Below are 15,218 nucleotides of genomic sequence, written 5' to 3' on the forward strand. Positions count from 1 at the left end.
AAATAGGGTCCCAAAGAGAGGTGCAGAATCCACTCCAGTAGCTGCAGCTAACTTATGCTATGGCTAGTTCCTAAGACTCAGATTTTCTGCCTAATTAGTTGCTTTTTCCTAAGCCCCACAATACCTTGCCACCAAGCAACAAAAGATGATTGGAAACCGCACAATGTCAGAGACATTATGAACTAGAGAGGTGTGTCCTTAAGGGTGTCTTTTTTGAGTTGGACAATAAATCATATGTTTGAGAAGATACACTATTATGTTCTTTTACTCTTTTCATGCAAGGGCACTCCTCAGAGAAGGAAAAAAAGATTAGTCAGGCAAGACTAAGAGAAACCCTCAAATTTCCTGAGAAATGGGTATGAAAGTGGGTGACCATTTTTCTGCAAGTGAATAGTTAATTTAGAAAGCACAGTTGGTTAGTCAAACTGTAAACTGTGTGCATGTGTATTTATTTTGACTCCAAACTAGAAACTCTATGACCCAGATCATTAGTTTAGTCTAATCTGATGATTATTTTAATTGAAAATATGTATTATCTTATAAACAGGATGTATTTTCAAGCTACTATCTAAACAAAGGAATTTGTTATTAAGAAACAATATACTTTTCAGATTTTTAGCTTTATTTCAGAAATAAAGCTTTAAAAGTAGAAACAACACTGGAGCATCCTTTTAATAATATCCCAAATTATGGGAGTAAGTTGGTTCTGAAAGTTCAGTTATTTTAAACACATTCTATAATACTAAACCCTCTTCAACAGAACTAAATGAGTGTATTACAGTGAGACTCCAGTGTTATCTACATTGTTTTGCTACTGCTGCTTCTTATATATAATTATTAAAAATACAAATAACTTATAGGGCAATTATTTCTTCCACATAAGAGAATTCTATATTTAAGTTAATAATGAACTACAAACTAGAAGTCTAAAATAATTTAAATCTCCTAAGATACCAGTTTCCCAACACAAAAATTTTGGATTTTTCAAAATTCTAGCACATGGTGCTAGTGGATAACGTATTAGGGAAAGCAAAGCTGTATGTGTGCACATCGCTTCCATTTTGATGGTCTCTGGTTTCTCAGCTGGGCCATAACGCAGCAAAATGGCAGTGGTATATTATACCTGGTCATGGCTGGCTTCAATGGAGCTTCCAATAGCATGGAAAGTCATCTGCACAGGGGCTAATGTCAGACAGGTCACACACTCTTTGCCACTTTGTCTATCACAGTAGTGAACCTATAACAGAACACATGCAATCTGCTGAACACCACTTGTGAGAGGGAGCCAGATGCAAGAGGTCCTTTCCAAAGGCTCTAGATTTCCAGAAGAATTCAATCAATTTATGCAGAACACATTTTAAATATTCCTTATCCGGACCTTCCAATATCTATGGAAAATCTATTAATTCCATTTTAAGTACTTTTGAAGTTTTAAAAAAGTTTAGGAAATACTTTATAAAATGTTTTACATTATTATAGCCAGTAGAAAAATTCGCAATTATATGCTATACCTGTCTTTGTAAGTCCAGCTTTTCATAATGCATGATGCTAAAGACTCAAGGGTAAGCATAAGTCAAAGTTCACTTGATTCCAATGGAATTTTGTCAACCTGAATTTTCACTCATCTTTGACTCTATGTGTTTGATTGCCACTTAATTGGTAGTGACATTCTTCTATTTCTACATTATAGTCCCCATAAAACCACTGTTAAATATATCTAGCTATCACTACATCATGTTCTGCTTGACATTTTGACATTACAATCAAATTGAATTAAACTAAAATATTTTACTAAAAATATTTTACTATATTATTTATTATTTTTTAGTTAAATACAATCAACCATTATTAAAACCACATGTAAGACATTCCATATCAGAGGTAGGGTAAATGGGGGTAGAGGGAAGTGTGAGTCCATCTTCCCAGTGGGAAAATTTCCATCCTCTCATTTATCTACTTTCACAGAAGTTCTTTCAAGCAGTGCTTATTTTATTTCTAAGCTAACAAAGCAAAAACAGCATTGCTTTTGTAATAAATTAATGAAACATGCCTATAGAATGGAATTCCTACTAATTTTAGAGAAAATTGGTTTTATTAGTTACAACTTGCTCAATTTGTTAAATGTATATAGGTCTAGGATAAAAGCTTAGGTGAAAATCTTGAATTTGTGAGGAAGAAAATTAAACACATATTAGTTCCCTGAGGTTTAATTCTGACTGCTGTATAATACCCATAATATACTTTTATTATAGATTTTGGTCCATGTATATTTTGTCATGGATAATATACATCTGACTGAAAATGACAGCAATATGGATCTTAGTCTCATATTTAATAATTTAACTTTTTTAAGCTGGTAAGGGCTAAGATTTGCCATCAGTTTCCCTGAAGGTAGGGAAACTTCCTGGTATCTATAAAAAGTAGTTTAGAGTTTAAATCAAGGCAACATACAAAGCTTGTTTCCAAAGTACTTTAAAGATTTTATTATAAAAATATTTTTTCCAAGTTAACTTTGGGGGAAAAGACTTGACAACAGTTCTAAATCACCATTACTATACCTCCTAAGCAAACTGAAAGGTCACTCAAGTATATATGAGTTCAAGAATGTGGAAGTGTTGTTTACTATGCATCAGCTAAATATGATGGGGGAAAATGAAACTTATCACATAACAGGTTTATGCAAAAGCCAATAAACAGTGACACTAAAATAGCTATAGTTCCCAGCCATTTATGGTACCGTTAAAATATTACGTCGTATATAGTGCTATTATAAAACATGCTTTTTAAAATAAAATATAACTGCCCTTTGACATCAATTGAAAGTCTGTATGAAAGACATGACACTTCCCTAAATATCCAAATTGACAGTGAATACACTTCTTAGTTAGCCAATTTATTGCAGTTCTACTTTTTCTTCTAGAGAAATGAAAATCACAAAGGACAGAAATACGACAAGACAATCCCAGTAGAAAATATAAACTCCAAACTGCATTTGCATCCATGGCTTAGATACTATTACTGAAAGATTTAACTTTCTCCTAACTGTACACAATTCACTGGAAGCCTGCAATACACTATGAAACACTGTGCATCCGGCAGCCATTCAACATTGGTGACCATATAGAACTCATATAGAACAGATAAATGTAAAGGTGTAACTTTGCACATAGCCACAAATAAAATGTCAGAGCATCCAGTAATTGTGACAGGGATTGCCAACTGTCCTCCAATATTCTTCCACAGTAATTCCTAGCTAGCTACTTGAATGCTCAGAATAAAGTTCATATTTCCTAGGCTCCCTTATAGCTATGACACCATGTGGCTGAGTAGAATGTAAACAAAAGACTTCTATAACAGCTTCCTGGAAACTTTAAAAAGAGATTTCAAGTGTCTGCCTTTTCCTTCCTCTTGACTCATTTTGTCAGCCTGTTGCTTAGAATATGGGCGGACATTACCATCTTTGGCCAAAGGACAAGGGCTGAAACCTACAGATGGCAGGGTGGTGAGTAGGCAGGAACCTGGGTCCCTGAAGACTCCATGGAACAGACCCATCACACTAGCTCTGGACTGCAAGCTTACAGACCTTTCCATGAGAAAAGAATAAATACCTATTTTATTTAATTCACTGGGCTTTTTATCACTTACAAAGAATCTATCCCCATGGGACTTTTTCTGCTGCCCCAGAATCAACACCAGGCAAACAACCAACAACAAAAGGAGCTCTAAAGAGCTGCCAACATTTAGGCTAGGCCTTACTCCCAACCCCTTAGTAAGAGTCAGCAGAACTGGTCCAACCATAAATAATACACAGAGGAACTAGGAAGGGGGAGGTGCAGGGGAAGGAATCATCTTGACTGTCACCCTTATGAGGAATATAGCATTTTCAATGAGTGGGGTAGCTCTAAGAAAACAGCTGATACAGAGTGGGAGTACTTATATTCTGTCCCCTAGCAGAATCTATAGGCTTCCTCTGAAAAGAAATCTTGACTGAAATCAATGTGTGCCCCTAGCAGTTTGGAAACATAGGAAAATAAGAGATTGAGTTTGGAGATATCTGAGAGCTTGCTGAAGGAGTCTAGGCACACAGTGTGCCTGAAATCAAAAAAAGGACAAAGGGAGATATGCTCACCCTACATATTCATGGCCCTTGGAGGGAATGAAAGAGAATCTCAGCAGAAGCCAAAGGGATACTCAGGCCAAACAAAGAGACACCTACCAACAGAGGGGGTCAGGGGCAAGGACCACTGGTAAAGTCCAAAGGAAATATGGCTATCCCTCAGGGACAGAGGGAACTGGAAGAAATTAAACGCTACCTCAAGAAAATCATGAATATCATCTACATGGAAACCAGCAGTGGATGCAACCAGGTTAGGGTGGCATCTTCCCCTACCCTGGTCCCACTCCAGACTTCCCAACACCAGCGCAGTAAGGCCATGAAATGAAACAGATGGAGTATGGAGGAAGAGATCTCAAAAGCTCCCACCCCACCAACTACAAATATTCAAAGGCACTGGAGTGAGAGGAAGGGAACAAGAAATCAATGTACTCCCTCCCTCCTCCAAGTGTCTTGAGCCAAACTGACTGGCTTGCCAGGGTGGGGATCAGAGTTTGGCATTTTACCATGAACTAGATTCAATTTTTTAAAACTAAAGGTAACTAGACATCATAAATGGGAGATCTGACAGAGTATGGAGGAAAGTGGTGCCTGGAGAAATATAAAATCATCCCATGTTATACCTCCACTGCACTGAGACTGCCTAATAGGCCATATAAAAGTATATGAAAAATACAGGAAACTATTGATTGAGGACACAATTCCACATTAAACAAAAAGTAATAATCTACAGATAAGAGCCCTTAAGAATCACACTTTACATACCACTCCATCAGCCACTTGTAAAAACAAGTTCGATATGGCTCTGTTCAGTTTTATATTTTCTTCTTGGACATAACAACATTAGAGTTCATAAAATTGTGAATGTCAAAAAAAAAGATAATCTGTAAGTGACATTTTGAAATTCATCCTTCTACACAGAAAATTGCTTCCTATGATTCAAAGCATCAGCAGAAGCCAGAATTTTTAGGACCACTAGCCTGAAATAATTAGGGTAATAAAATCCCACTACCTCTTGTAATGCACAAATCTTCAGAACTGACAGAGCAACATCTTTCTAACACAGCAGTGTGTTTTTACAAATGTGGTCCTAAAAATTTCACTATGCGATGTCACAGGACCCTTGATTTTGATTAAAGAAAAGTGAATAAAGATAATTTTAGGAGATTACAAAAGTCATCTTCTATGTGTACTTTAAAATTTATTGTTTATAAATCGTATCATTTTGCTATCTTTGGTACTCTAAAATGTTAGCAGTTGATCTTGTTTTTTATAATGTTATAGCACTTGTTTTGGATTTATAACACTATCAACTACTGTAAATTGACATTTTGTTTCTTTCTTGTGGGTCTACAAAAATTATTCCATTAGAAGATGGGCCAAAAATTTCAATATATGTAAATTAAACAATGTGGCTGTCTTTGAAATTTACAAATCTAGAACAATCTTTGTTTTAAAATAAGTTTCCTAGGGGCGCCTGGGTGGCTCAGTTGGTTAAGCGACTGCCTTCGGCTCAGGTCATGATCCTGGAGTCCCTGGATCGAGTCCCGCATCAGGCTCCTTGCTCGGCAGGGAGTCTGCTTCTCCCTCTGACCCTCTTCCCTCTCATGCTCTCTCTCTCTCTATCTCATTCCCTCTCAAATAAATAAATAAAATCTTAAAATAAAATAAAATAAAATAAAATAAAATAAAATAAAATAAAATAAAATAAGTTTCCTAGTTTTGACTTGTAATCACATAAACCCAGATGAGATGCTATAATTGTCCATTCTAATACTGATCTTGCCAGTCCAGAGATTTCTTTTTCCTGAAGGGAAGACACACATCACTTCAACTATTCATATAACTTGAGAAATAAAGAAAAATGGTATAAGCCTTAGAATAATTTACATTAAAAGCTAGGTATGTGAATTTTTTCATGCCCATTTGAAAATATGAGGGGGCATCCAAATGAAAATGTGAATTCCTTACCTCCTATCTCCAAAAAACGTTGAATAAAACCATTTCCTGCAGGGCTGAACTTCCTTGATGTTGCAGGACTACTACATATTTTACTAATCTCAGCAGGAAACTGGTTAACTGCTTGTCTGTCAGATGTTTTTAATGGTCACCCCCTTGGGACAAAAATGAGGAGGGTGTGAAAAAGACCCCCCCCTTTTTTTTTTAAGATTTTATTTATTTGTTAGAGAGAGAGAGAGCACAAGCAGGGGGAGCAGCAGGTGGAGGGAGAAGCAGGCTCCCCGCTGAGCAGAACCCAATATGGGGCTCCATCCCAGGACCCTGAGATCATGACCTGAGCCGAAGGCAGATGTTTAACTGACTGAGCCACCCAGGCGTCCCAAAAAAGACCTGTGTTTAAAGAAAGTTGCTCTTTAGATCACTAAGGAAAGATAAACACCTGTACATTCATATGTGATACCTAACGTAAGCACTGTAACAAGAAAACACGTTTGATTAGCGCATCTCGGGTTCATTAACCGTGGGGTCCACTGCACAGGAGTAGGTGGAGATCCCATTCTAGCTACTGCATGGAAGCTCTGCACAGAGAAGAAAAGGCAGCAAGGAGCTAAAGAGTGACAGGTGTAACACTGGTACTTAGGATAAGCATGTCAAAACATACTTGACTTTTGCAGAGTCTGCATACTAGCTATACGGAAGACCTGTATCTTTATTAACACACAAAAGAGCACTTTCTTGGCAAAACGTGAAACAGTATACTATTTGATAAATATTGCCCTAATAAATAGCTTAAATTTATATTAAATGTTCTTAACTGCCTCTTTAGATCACTTGACGACATGTAAATCATCTTACTTTTTTGGGTCAACTGTGGTCAACAGTAAAAAACTACATTATGTTAGTTCTATATTCAACTAATGAATTAATTTATATGTAATAAATAAAGTGAGTTTCTCTATGAAAAGCACTTAGAACAATGCCTGGCTCATGGTTAGCATTAAAATAAATATATTAGATATTCTTCTCATCACTACTATAACACATCATAATGTAATAAAAGACATGACAAGGTATATAATTATTAAGAGTAATACTACATTAGGATAATGTCTGTCACTAACTTTCTCTAAAGTTTTTCCCGATCCTTTTCATAACTAAAATCAACTCCTTTGTAACTAAAATGTAAACGTATATTTAACGTGTTCAGTCATGTACCTGTGTTTCAGCGGCTGGAGAAATCTGTTTCATTCTGTATGCAATATGCTTGTCACATTAATGACTCTACAGGGATCAGTGAATGAATGAAATCACATTCTAAAGACTGAGACTCAACTTATAATTATCTTTTCTCTCTTTCAGAAATTCTATGCTTGGGATAAGCTTTGAAAATTACATGCCTGTACTTGGCATACAAAATCTAGCAGAGATGTATAGATTTATGGCTAGTGTAAGTCACGGATACAAACTGCCTAGCAAATGCAACAACAGATGTGTTACCAATATTGTCAAGGCAGATAACTGCATTCTTACTTTAGGGGATGAGTGTGTATATGACAAAAATCCTAAATCTTTTTTCTTTGCTTTTCAGTTTCTACTCACTATGCCAGTGGAGGTCTAAGGAGGAAGCCAATGAATTAGAAAGTAAATTATATATACACATATATAGTTATTTTAGTTTGACATTTCCATCAAAAAAAAAAAAAAAAAAGCACTAGGTGATTTTTAACAGTCAATTCCATAGCTACCAGAAAAGAAGCTTCTGTCTTTTGTAATGTGCACTCATGCTTTGACATACCCACATATAACCATTTACATATTTATAACAAATCATGTTAAAATCTATAGGGCTTAAAACAAAATAGCTTAACAAGAAAAACTTTTTCCAAGGTCAAAGGAAAATTACAGTTCATTTAGGCAGTTAGTACATCACCAAAGTTAAACTAACACAATCTTCTCCCAACAGAGCCAACCAACTCTCTAATTTTCATGTATTAGAATCCTATTGTATTGTATTTATTGTATTGAATATCACTTTAAACTTCAAAGACAAGACCCTAAAATCTTTTCATTATATACCAATTTAATTTATAACAGCATTTAGATTTTTTTTTTATAAAAAATATTGGAATGTGTTGCTTTCTACTCAGGAATTATAGATTTTAGAAACGTACTATATTTGTTTTTCAAATATAATTACATTCATGATGCAAAGACCATTGTGACTTCTACTTTCAGACAAGATGAAACAGATTTACTTTTCCCTATTCTTCCTGCTAAGTGTAAGTAAAAGCTCTGGATATTATATATAAAACAAACATAAGAGGATTCAGAAAGCAGGAGAGAAGGAGGAAGAATCCAAGCTAGGGATTTCAAGACCCAAGAAACAATAGAATGGTGAATCCCTCAGTTTTCTCTTTGCCTTATGTATTCTGGACTGTGTGCTAGAAAAAGTGGCAACATGGAAATGACAACGGATATAGAAAATAATAACAATAATAATAATAGAGCCCCAAGAAAATCTGCTCTGTTTATTCAAAGGGCCAGAAAATGAATAAATTAGCAAGACAGAAAACATTTAGACAATAACTGCCCTATTCCAACCAAACACCATGGAAAATACGGCAGACCCATCCCCACTCTCACCAGCAAGAGCCTAGACTTCCATCCTTGTCAGATGAATGAGGTGACCCAATTTCCCAACTGGGGTGGTGACAGAGAAGGCTGAAATGGGGAGTCATAACTTTTATCCCTGCTGGATTCCTAGGCTTTTGTCTCTATCTGGTGATAATGAGGCATGCTATACCTTCTCACTGGGGTGGTCTCAGAGCGGCATAGTGGAGGATCAGGACTTACTTTCACCACTTTGCAGCTATAACATGTCCCCCTCCTCCCACCAGGGTGTCAACAGAACTCAGTGGAGAAAGTGAACTTCTACCCATAACAAGTAACAAGGCGACACTCCAAGATCCCTAGCTGGCACAATGTCAGAGGAGGCTTACTAAAACAGAAGACTTAAATAAGACACAGAGATTTATTATATCCGAAATGTCCAGGATTCCACAGAAAATCATTCATTATACCAAGAACCAGGATAATTTCAACTTGAATGAGAAAAGACAATCATGAGATGCCAACACCAAGATGATGTAGACATTAGATTCATCAGACAAGTGTTTGAAAGTCACCATTATAGAAAGAAATGAAAAAAATGTAGTCTCACCAAAGAAACAGAAGGTATAAGAAGAACCAAACAGAAACTTTATAATTGATTGCACGGAGCACTGGGTGTTATACGCAAACAATGATATCAAAAACTAATGATGTACTGTATGGTGACTAACATAATAAAAAAATAAATAAAAAAGAAATTTTATAACTGAAAAATAATATAACCAAAATTAAAAACTAAGTAGAGAGAACAGAGAAAAGATTTAGTAAACTTATAGACAGAAACACAGAAATTCCCCAATCTGGACAACAGAGAGAAAACAGACAAATATGAAGAGAGCTGCAGAGACTTCTGGGACCATAACAAAAGATCTAATATTTCTGTCATCAGAATCCCAAAAGGAGGAGAGACAGTGACTGGGGTTAAAAGAATCTGAAGAAATAATGGCTAAAATGCACTAAATTCTAGGAAACGATATAAGCCTATAGCTTCAAGAAGCTGGGCAAATCCCAAACAGAATAAGCACAAAGACACAACATAATCAAACTTCTGAAAATTAAAGACAAAGAATAAACTTAAGAGGAAGCGGTGAGAGAAACAACTCCTGACCTACAGAGATGAAACAATCTGACAGCAGTGTCTCAGCAGAAACCATGGCATCATAAGGAACTGGCACAACATTTTTGAAGTGCTGAAAGAACTGTCAACCCAGAATTTTATATTGAGCAAAAATATCTTTAAGGAATGAAGGGGGACCCAAAACATTCTCAAATGAGTGCAAATCGAGTATAAGTTGCCAGCATACCTATTCTAAAAGAATGGCTAACGTAAGGTCTTGAAAAAAAAGGAAATGATAAAAGCAGGAATCTTCAACTCCATTGGGAAGAAAAAAAAACACAGAAAGGAGTAAAAACATTGGTAAATATACAGTAGACTTTCCTTCTCGACTTTTCTAAATTATGCTGGCCATTAGAAACAAAAATTATAACACTGTCGGATATGGTTCTTAATGTAAGTAAAGGAGATATTTAAGATCATCGTCTTAAAAACACAGCAGCATATAGGGGACTGAGAATGGTACAGCATCAATTCTGTGATATTCTTACCAAAAATGTACAACGTCAGGGTGCCTGGGTGGCTCAGGTCAGTTAAGTGTCTGCCTTCAGCTCAGGTCATGATCCCAGGGTCCTGGGATCGAATCCCACATTGGGGTCCCTGCTCGGCGGGAAACCCGCTTCTCCCTCTCCACTCCCCCTGCTTGTGTTCCTGCTCTCACTATTTCTCTCTCTGTCAAATAAATAAATAAAATCTTTAAAAAAAATGTACAACCTCGATCAGTCATGAGAAAATATAGAAAAACCCAAATTCAAGAACATTCTACAAAATAAGTAATCATATTATTCAAGTGTTAAGATCAGGGGCACCAGGGTGGCTCAGTTGTTAAACGTCTGCCTTCGGCTCAGGTCATGATCCCAGGGTCCTGGGATCAAGCCCCGCATCGGGCTCCGCTCAGTGGGAAGACTGTTTCTCCTTCTCCCACTCCCCCTGCTTGTGCTCTCTCTCTCTCTCTCGCTGTCTCCCTCTGTCAAATAAATAAATAAATAAATTCTTAAAAAAAAAAAAGGTGTTAAGATCATGAAAGATTAAAGAACTGTTACTTGATTGGAAGAGATTTAACTAAATGCACTATGGGATCCTAGACTGGACCCTGGGCCAGAAAGAAGACGTTAGTAGGAAAACTGGAAAAATTTGAATAAGATTACATCATCATTAATTTCCTGGTGCTGACAATTATATTATGGTTATATAATTGTTAATATTAAGCTCTGTACTTTTTACCTTTCTCTAAGTTTAAAATTATTTTTTAAAGGCCACTAATAAAGGAAAAACTTTAGTGCTTCAGGATAAAGGAGATTTGAAAGAGGCCAAGCACCAATTAGAGTAGATATCAGATAAACAAGTTTTTCTACACATATCAGAGTTTTATATTAAAAGAATCTTCAAATACAAGAAAAGAGAATCAGTGGAGATTAAATTTTCTTTTAATTAGAAAAATAAAGTCACTGTGCAATGTGGTACTTTCTACCTCTGATATGGGAAGGAAAAGGGATGCAGGAAAAAAAAGTTTCTTGCATAAAAGCCTGGAAAATCGTAATATCCAAAGCATCATGATAAAGAGAAGTTAAAGCTTCCTCCTTAAGTTAGAGATTTAGAAAAAAATTATAATAGAGGCTTATTCATGGGAATCCTAGCAATGGGGACCAAGAAATTTGAACCAAGAAATATCAATAAATGCTACCTCATTTCCAAAAGCTAAGAAGGAAGTTGCTGCTTTAGGCTGCAGTAGCAAACACTAAATATGACAGATTATTTTCAAGCTATTTTTATTTTTAATCTAGGACAATATTACTATTACTACCTGAACTTTCTCCTCTATCACTAATGTCATTACAAAAATTTCCACTTAAATTACTTCTAATAGGGAGCAGGAACCAATAAATTCTATTAGGTTCTTCTTTTTAGCAGTTGACAAAAAAGTTGATCGAGAACCAGAAGAGACTACTCTCCCAGAAGCCAAGAGAATAGAAAGTTTAAGATGAGAGACAAAGTTTGTAGTTTGAGTCCAGCCAGATTAACTGCTTCAGAAAACAAAATTCAAAACTATGCAGAGGAATGTAACAGAATCCAGAGTCTCTATAGTGTATCATTGACAATAGTCAGGATTCAATCCAAAATTACTTGACCTGGAATAAATAGGAAAAGGTGACTCATACTCCAGTGAAAAGGCAATTAATAGAGACAAAAGCCAATATACCCAATGTTGAAATGAGCAGAAAAGGTGTTTAAAGCACCTACTTTAACTCTTCTCAAGGATATAAAGGAAAATACATGCATAATGAATGAATGGATAGGAAACCACAGCAGAGAAACCAAAACTTCAAAAAGAACCATATGGAAACTGGAGAAATGAAAACACAATATCCAAAGTTAAAAAAAAATTCACTGGATGAAAAAGACACACAGTAAACTTACAGATCAATAGAAATAATACAACCTGAAGTTCAGAGAAAAATATTTTTTTATGGATAAAGGCTCAGGAATCTGTGGACAATATTTTAAAAATGCATGTAAATGGAGTTCCAGAAGAAGAGAAGGGAGAAAGCAGGCAAAATATTTACTCTAAGAAAATATGGCCCCAAATTTCCCAAATTTGATGAAAGCAATAAATATACAGTAAGTTCAACAATGGCCCCCAAAGATATGGCCAAGTCCTAACCTCTCTATACTTTTGATTGTGACCTTATTTGGAAATAGGCTCTTTGCAGATGAAATTAAGTTGAGTATGTCAAGATCATCCTGGTAGGGAGATAATATTTGCAACACAAAGGACTTATACACAGGATATAAAAAGGACTCTTATAATTCCGTAAGAAAAAAAATCCCAATTAGAAACTTGACAAAGATGTGTACATTTCACAAAGATCTATAATTGGCCAATAAACACATGAAAGAAGCTCATCATATGGATCATTAGTGAAATACAAATTAAAATATAAATGGGATACCACTGTACTCTTATTTGAATAAGACTGATCATATTAATGTATGGAACCCTCATATATTGCTAGTAGGAATGTAATATGTTACAGCATATTGAAAAAAAATCTGATAGCTTCTTATAAATTTGTATGTACACTCACCATGTGACCCAGCACATTCACTCCAAGGAATTTTTCCAAGAGAATGAGAAAGATGTCTGCATAAAATCTTATACATGAATATTCATAAACAGCTTTATTCATAATAGCACAAAGCTGAAAACAACTCAAATGTCCATCAACAGGTAAACAGAAACAATTTGTGGTATACATCCATACAGTGGACTAGTACTTAATACAAAACAACAAAAACAAACAAAACAAACATAAAAACCTACTGATATATACAACATGGAAGAATCTCAAAAACATTATAGTGAGTGAAAGAAGCCAGATGCAAAACTATGCATACTGTATGGTTCCATTTTTATGAAATTCCTGAAAAGGCAAAGCTAATCTTTAGTGACAGGAGGGTATCCTGGTTATCTGGAGCCATAGGGAGGTGGGGAAAACAAGCTGCAAAGAGGGACCAGGAAAACTTTTATAGTAACAGAAATATCCTCATCTTTTTTTTTTTTTTAAGATTTTATTTATTTGACAGAGAGAGAGAGAGAGAGACAGCGAGAGAGGGAACACAAGCAGGGGGAGTGGGAGAGGGAGAAGTAGGCTTCCCGCTGAGCCGGGAGCCTGATATGTGGCTCGATCCCAGGACCCTGAGATCATGACTTAAGCCGAAGGCAGATGCTTAACGACTAAGCCACCCAGGTGCCCCAGAAATATCCTCATCTTGATTGTGGTGGCAGTCATATGGTTGCATATATTTTTCGAAACTAATAAAATGGTTGTGTCTTATTGTATATAATTATAGCTCAATAAGGTTGATTAAAAGATTAAAAAGGTAAAAAGACACAACAGATGAAGACATGAAGTCTCTTGCATATACTTCCCTAAAATAATCATAACTAATCTCACAATTTCCTAGGAACTATTACCTTAGGATATTAATACCATTTGAATTTATCATATGTTTGGATGTCCCCTGTCCCTACTCCATATCCCACCCCCACACACCCATTTTTATGTTAGCTCCATGAGCTAAAATAAACCTTGACTGTCATTTAATGCTATATCCTCAGGGCCAAGAAGTATACCTGGCCCATGGCAGGTGCTTGATATATTTCAGTTGAATTAATGGATAAATGAATTTTTACATTGTTACTATTCATCAGGAATCTCTCCTAGGCTATTATTCATTTTCCCTGGTCAAACTTAACTACTTCTTTTTTTTTTTTTAAGATTTTATTTATTTGAAAGAGAGAGAAAGCATGAGCAGGGGAAGGGGCAGAGGGAGAAGCAGACTCCCCGCTGAGTGGGGAACCCAACACGGGGCACCAGATCCCAGGACCCCAAGATCATGACCTGAGCCAAAGGCAGACTCTTCACAGACTGAGCCACCCAGGCACCCCATAAACTTAACTACTTCTATGGCTTCAACTACATCTATATAAAGACGACTCTCCAAACTGTGTGTCCTATCCTTTCTTGCTGATCACCAGACGCATTTAGAACTGCCTATTGCACAACTTTATTTCAGGCAACTCAAATTCCATGTGTTTAAAATGGAACCCATTAACTTCCTCTAAGATTACTCATCTCATCGATACTAAACATAAAACCTTGCCTAAAACATGTCACATTCATACTATCCTACTTTATTTCACTCTCAAATTCTTGAAAAAATAGTTTATGTATCCTAAAACAGTCTCTACTTACTCTTCAACACATGTGAATCTGGCTTCCACCTGGAACAGGCCAGTGAAAGTGTCCCCATAAAAACCAGCACAACAGATCATTTAATTCTCTCAGTTGTAGCTTAGACAAGCGTACCTCAGCCCCACTCCTCTATACCCACCTGCTCTGCCCTAATTTAATCTTTGTTATTTCTCTTCTGAATTCATTCAAAACAGTTCTAATTAGTCTTTTTGGCTATCATTCTTGTTTCTTTTTTGTCTAGTTCATGCTTTGTATCGCTGACAGAATTATCTTTCTAAAATACAAAACCAATGTCACTACCCTTTTAAAAGTAAGTCCATGGTCTCTGCCTAACACCTAAAATCCAAACTTCCAGCAACACACAGCTTCTTGGTCTCCCTGCGAGCCACTGCCTCTGTGACTCTAAGCATGTTCTGAAACACCATGTCTTTTTATGTCTTCACTGCTTAGCTTCTGCCTGTAATTCTTATTCACCTAAAAATTCTATGTGCTCCTTAAAACTTATTCCAAATGTCCTGTCTGCTATAAATTCTCCCCCTAATTCCTTCGGTCAGAGCTGTTCATTCCTATTTGTGATTCTTGACATGGTTAACCACACCTCAAG

General features: G+C 36.1%; 1 protein-coding gene across 10 annotated transcripts in view; it reads right to left on the bottom strand.

Moving 5' to 3' along the window:
- Nucleotides 1-15,218, bottom strand: part of STAU2 (staufen double-stranded RNA binding protein 2) — a 311,388-nt gene that overhangs the window by 100,104 nt on the left and 196,066 nt on the right. For 8 of the 10 annotated variants that reach the window (XM_035011353.1, XM_035011347.1, XM_035011348.1 and 5 more), the window contains one exon: nt 1,124-1,237. The exons of the other annotated variants lie outside the window; for them this stretch is intronic. In XM_035011353.1, coding sequence (XP_034867244.1) covers nt 1,124-1,237 — 114 coding nt within the window. The remainder of the gene's footprint in view (nt 1-1,123; nt 1,238-15,218) is intronic. 10 annotated transcript variants of the gene reach the window in all.

Source organism: Mirounga leonina, unplaced genomic scaffold (genome assembly GCF_011800145.1).
Source record: "Mirounga leonina isolate KUSES-001 unplaced genomic scaffold, KU_Mleo_1.0 Mir_165, whole genome shotgun sequence".
Classification (NCBI taxonomy): domain Eukaryota; kingdom Metazoa; phylum Chordata; class Mammalia; order Carnivora; family Phocidae; genus Mirounga; species Mirounga leonina.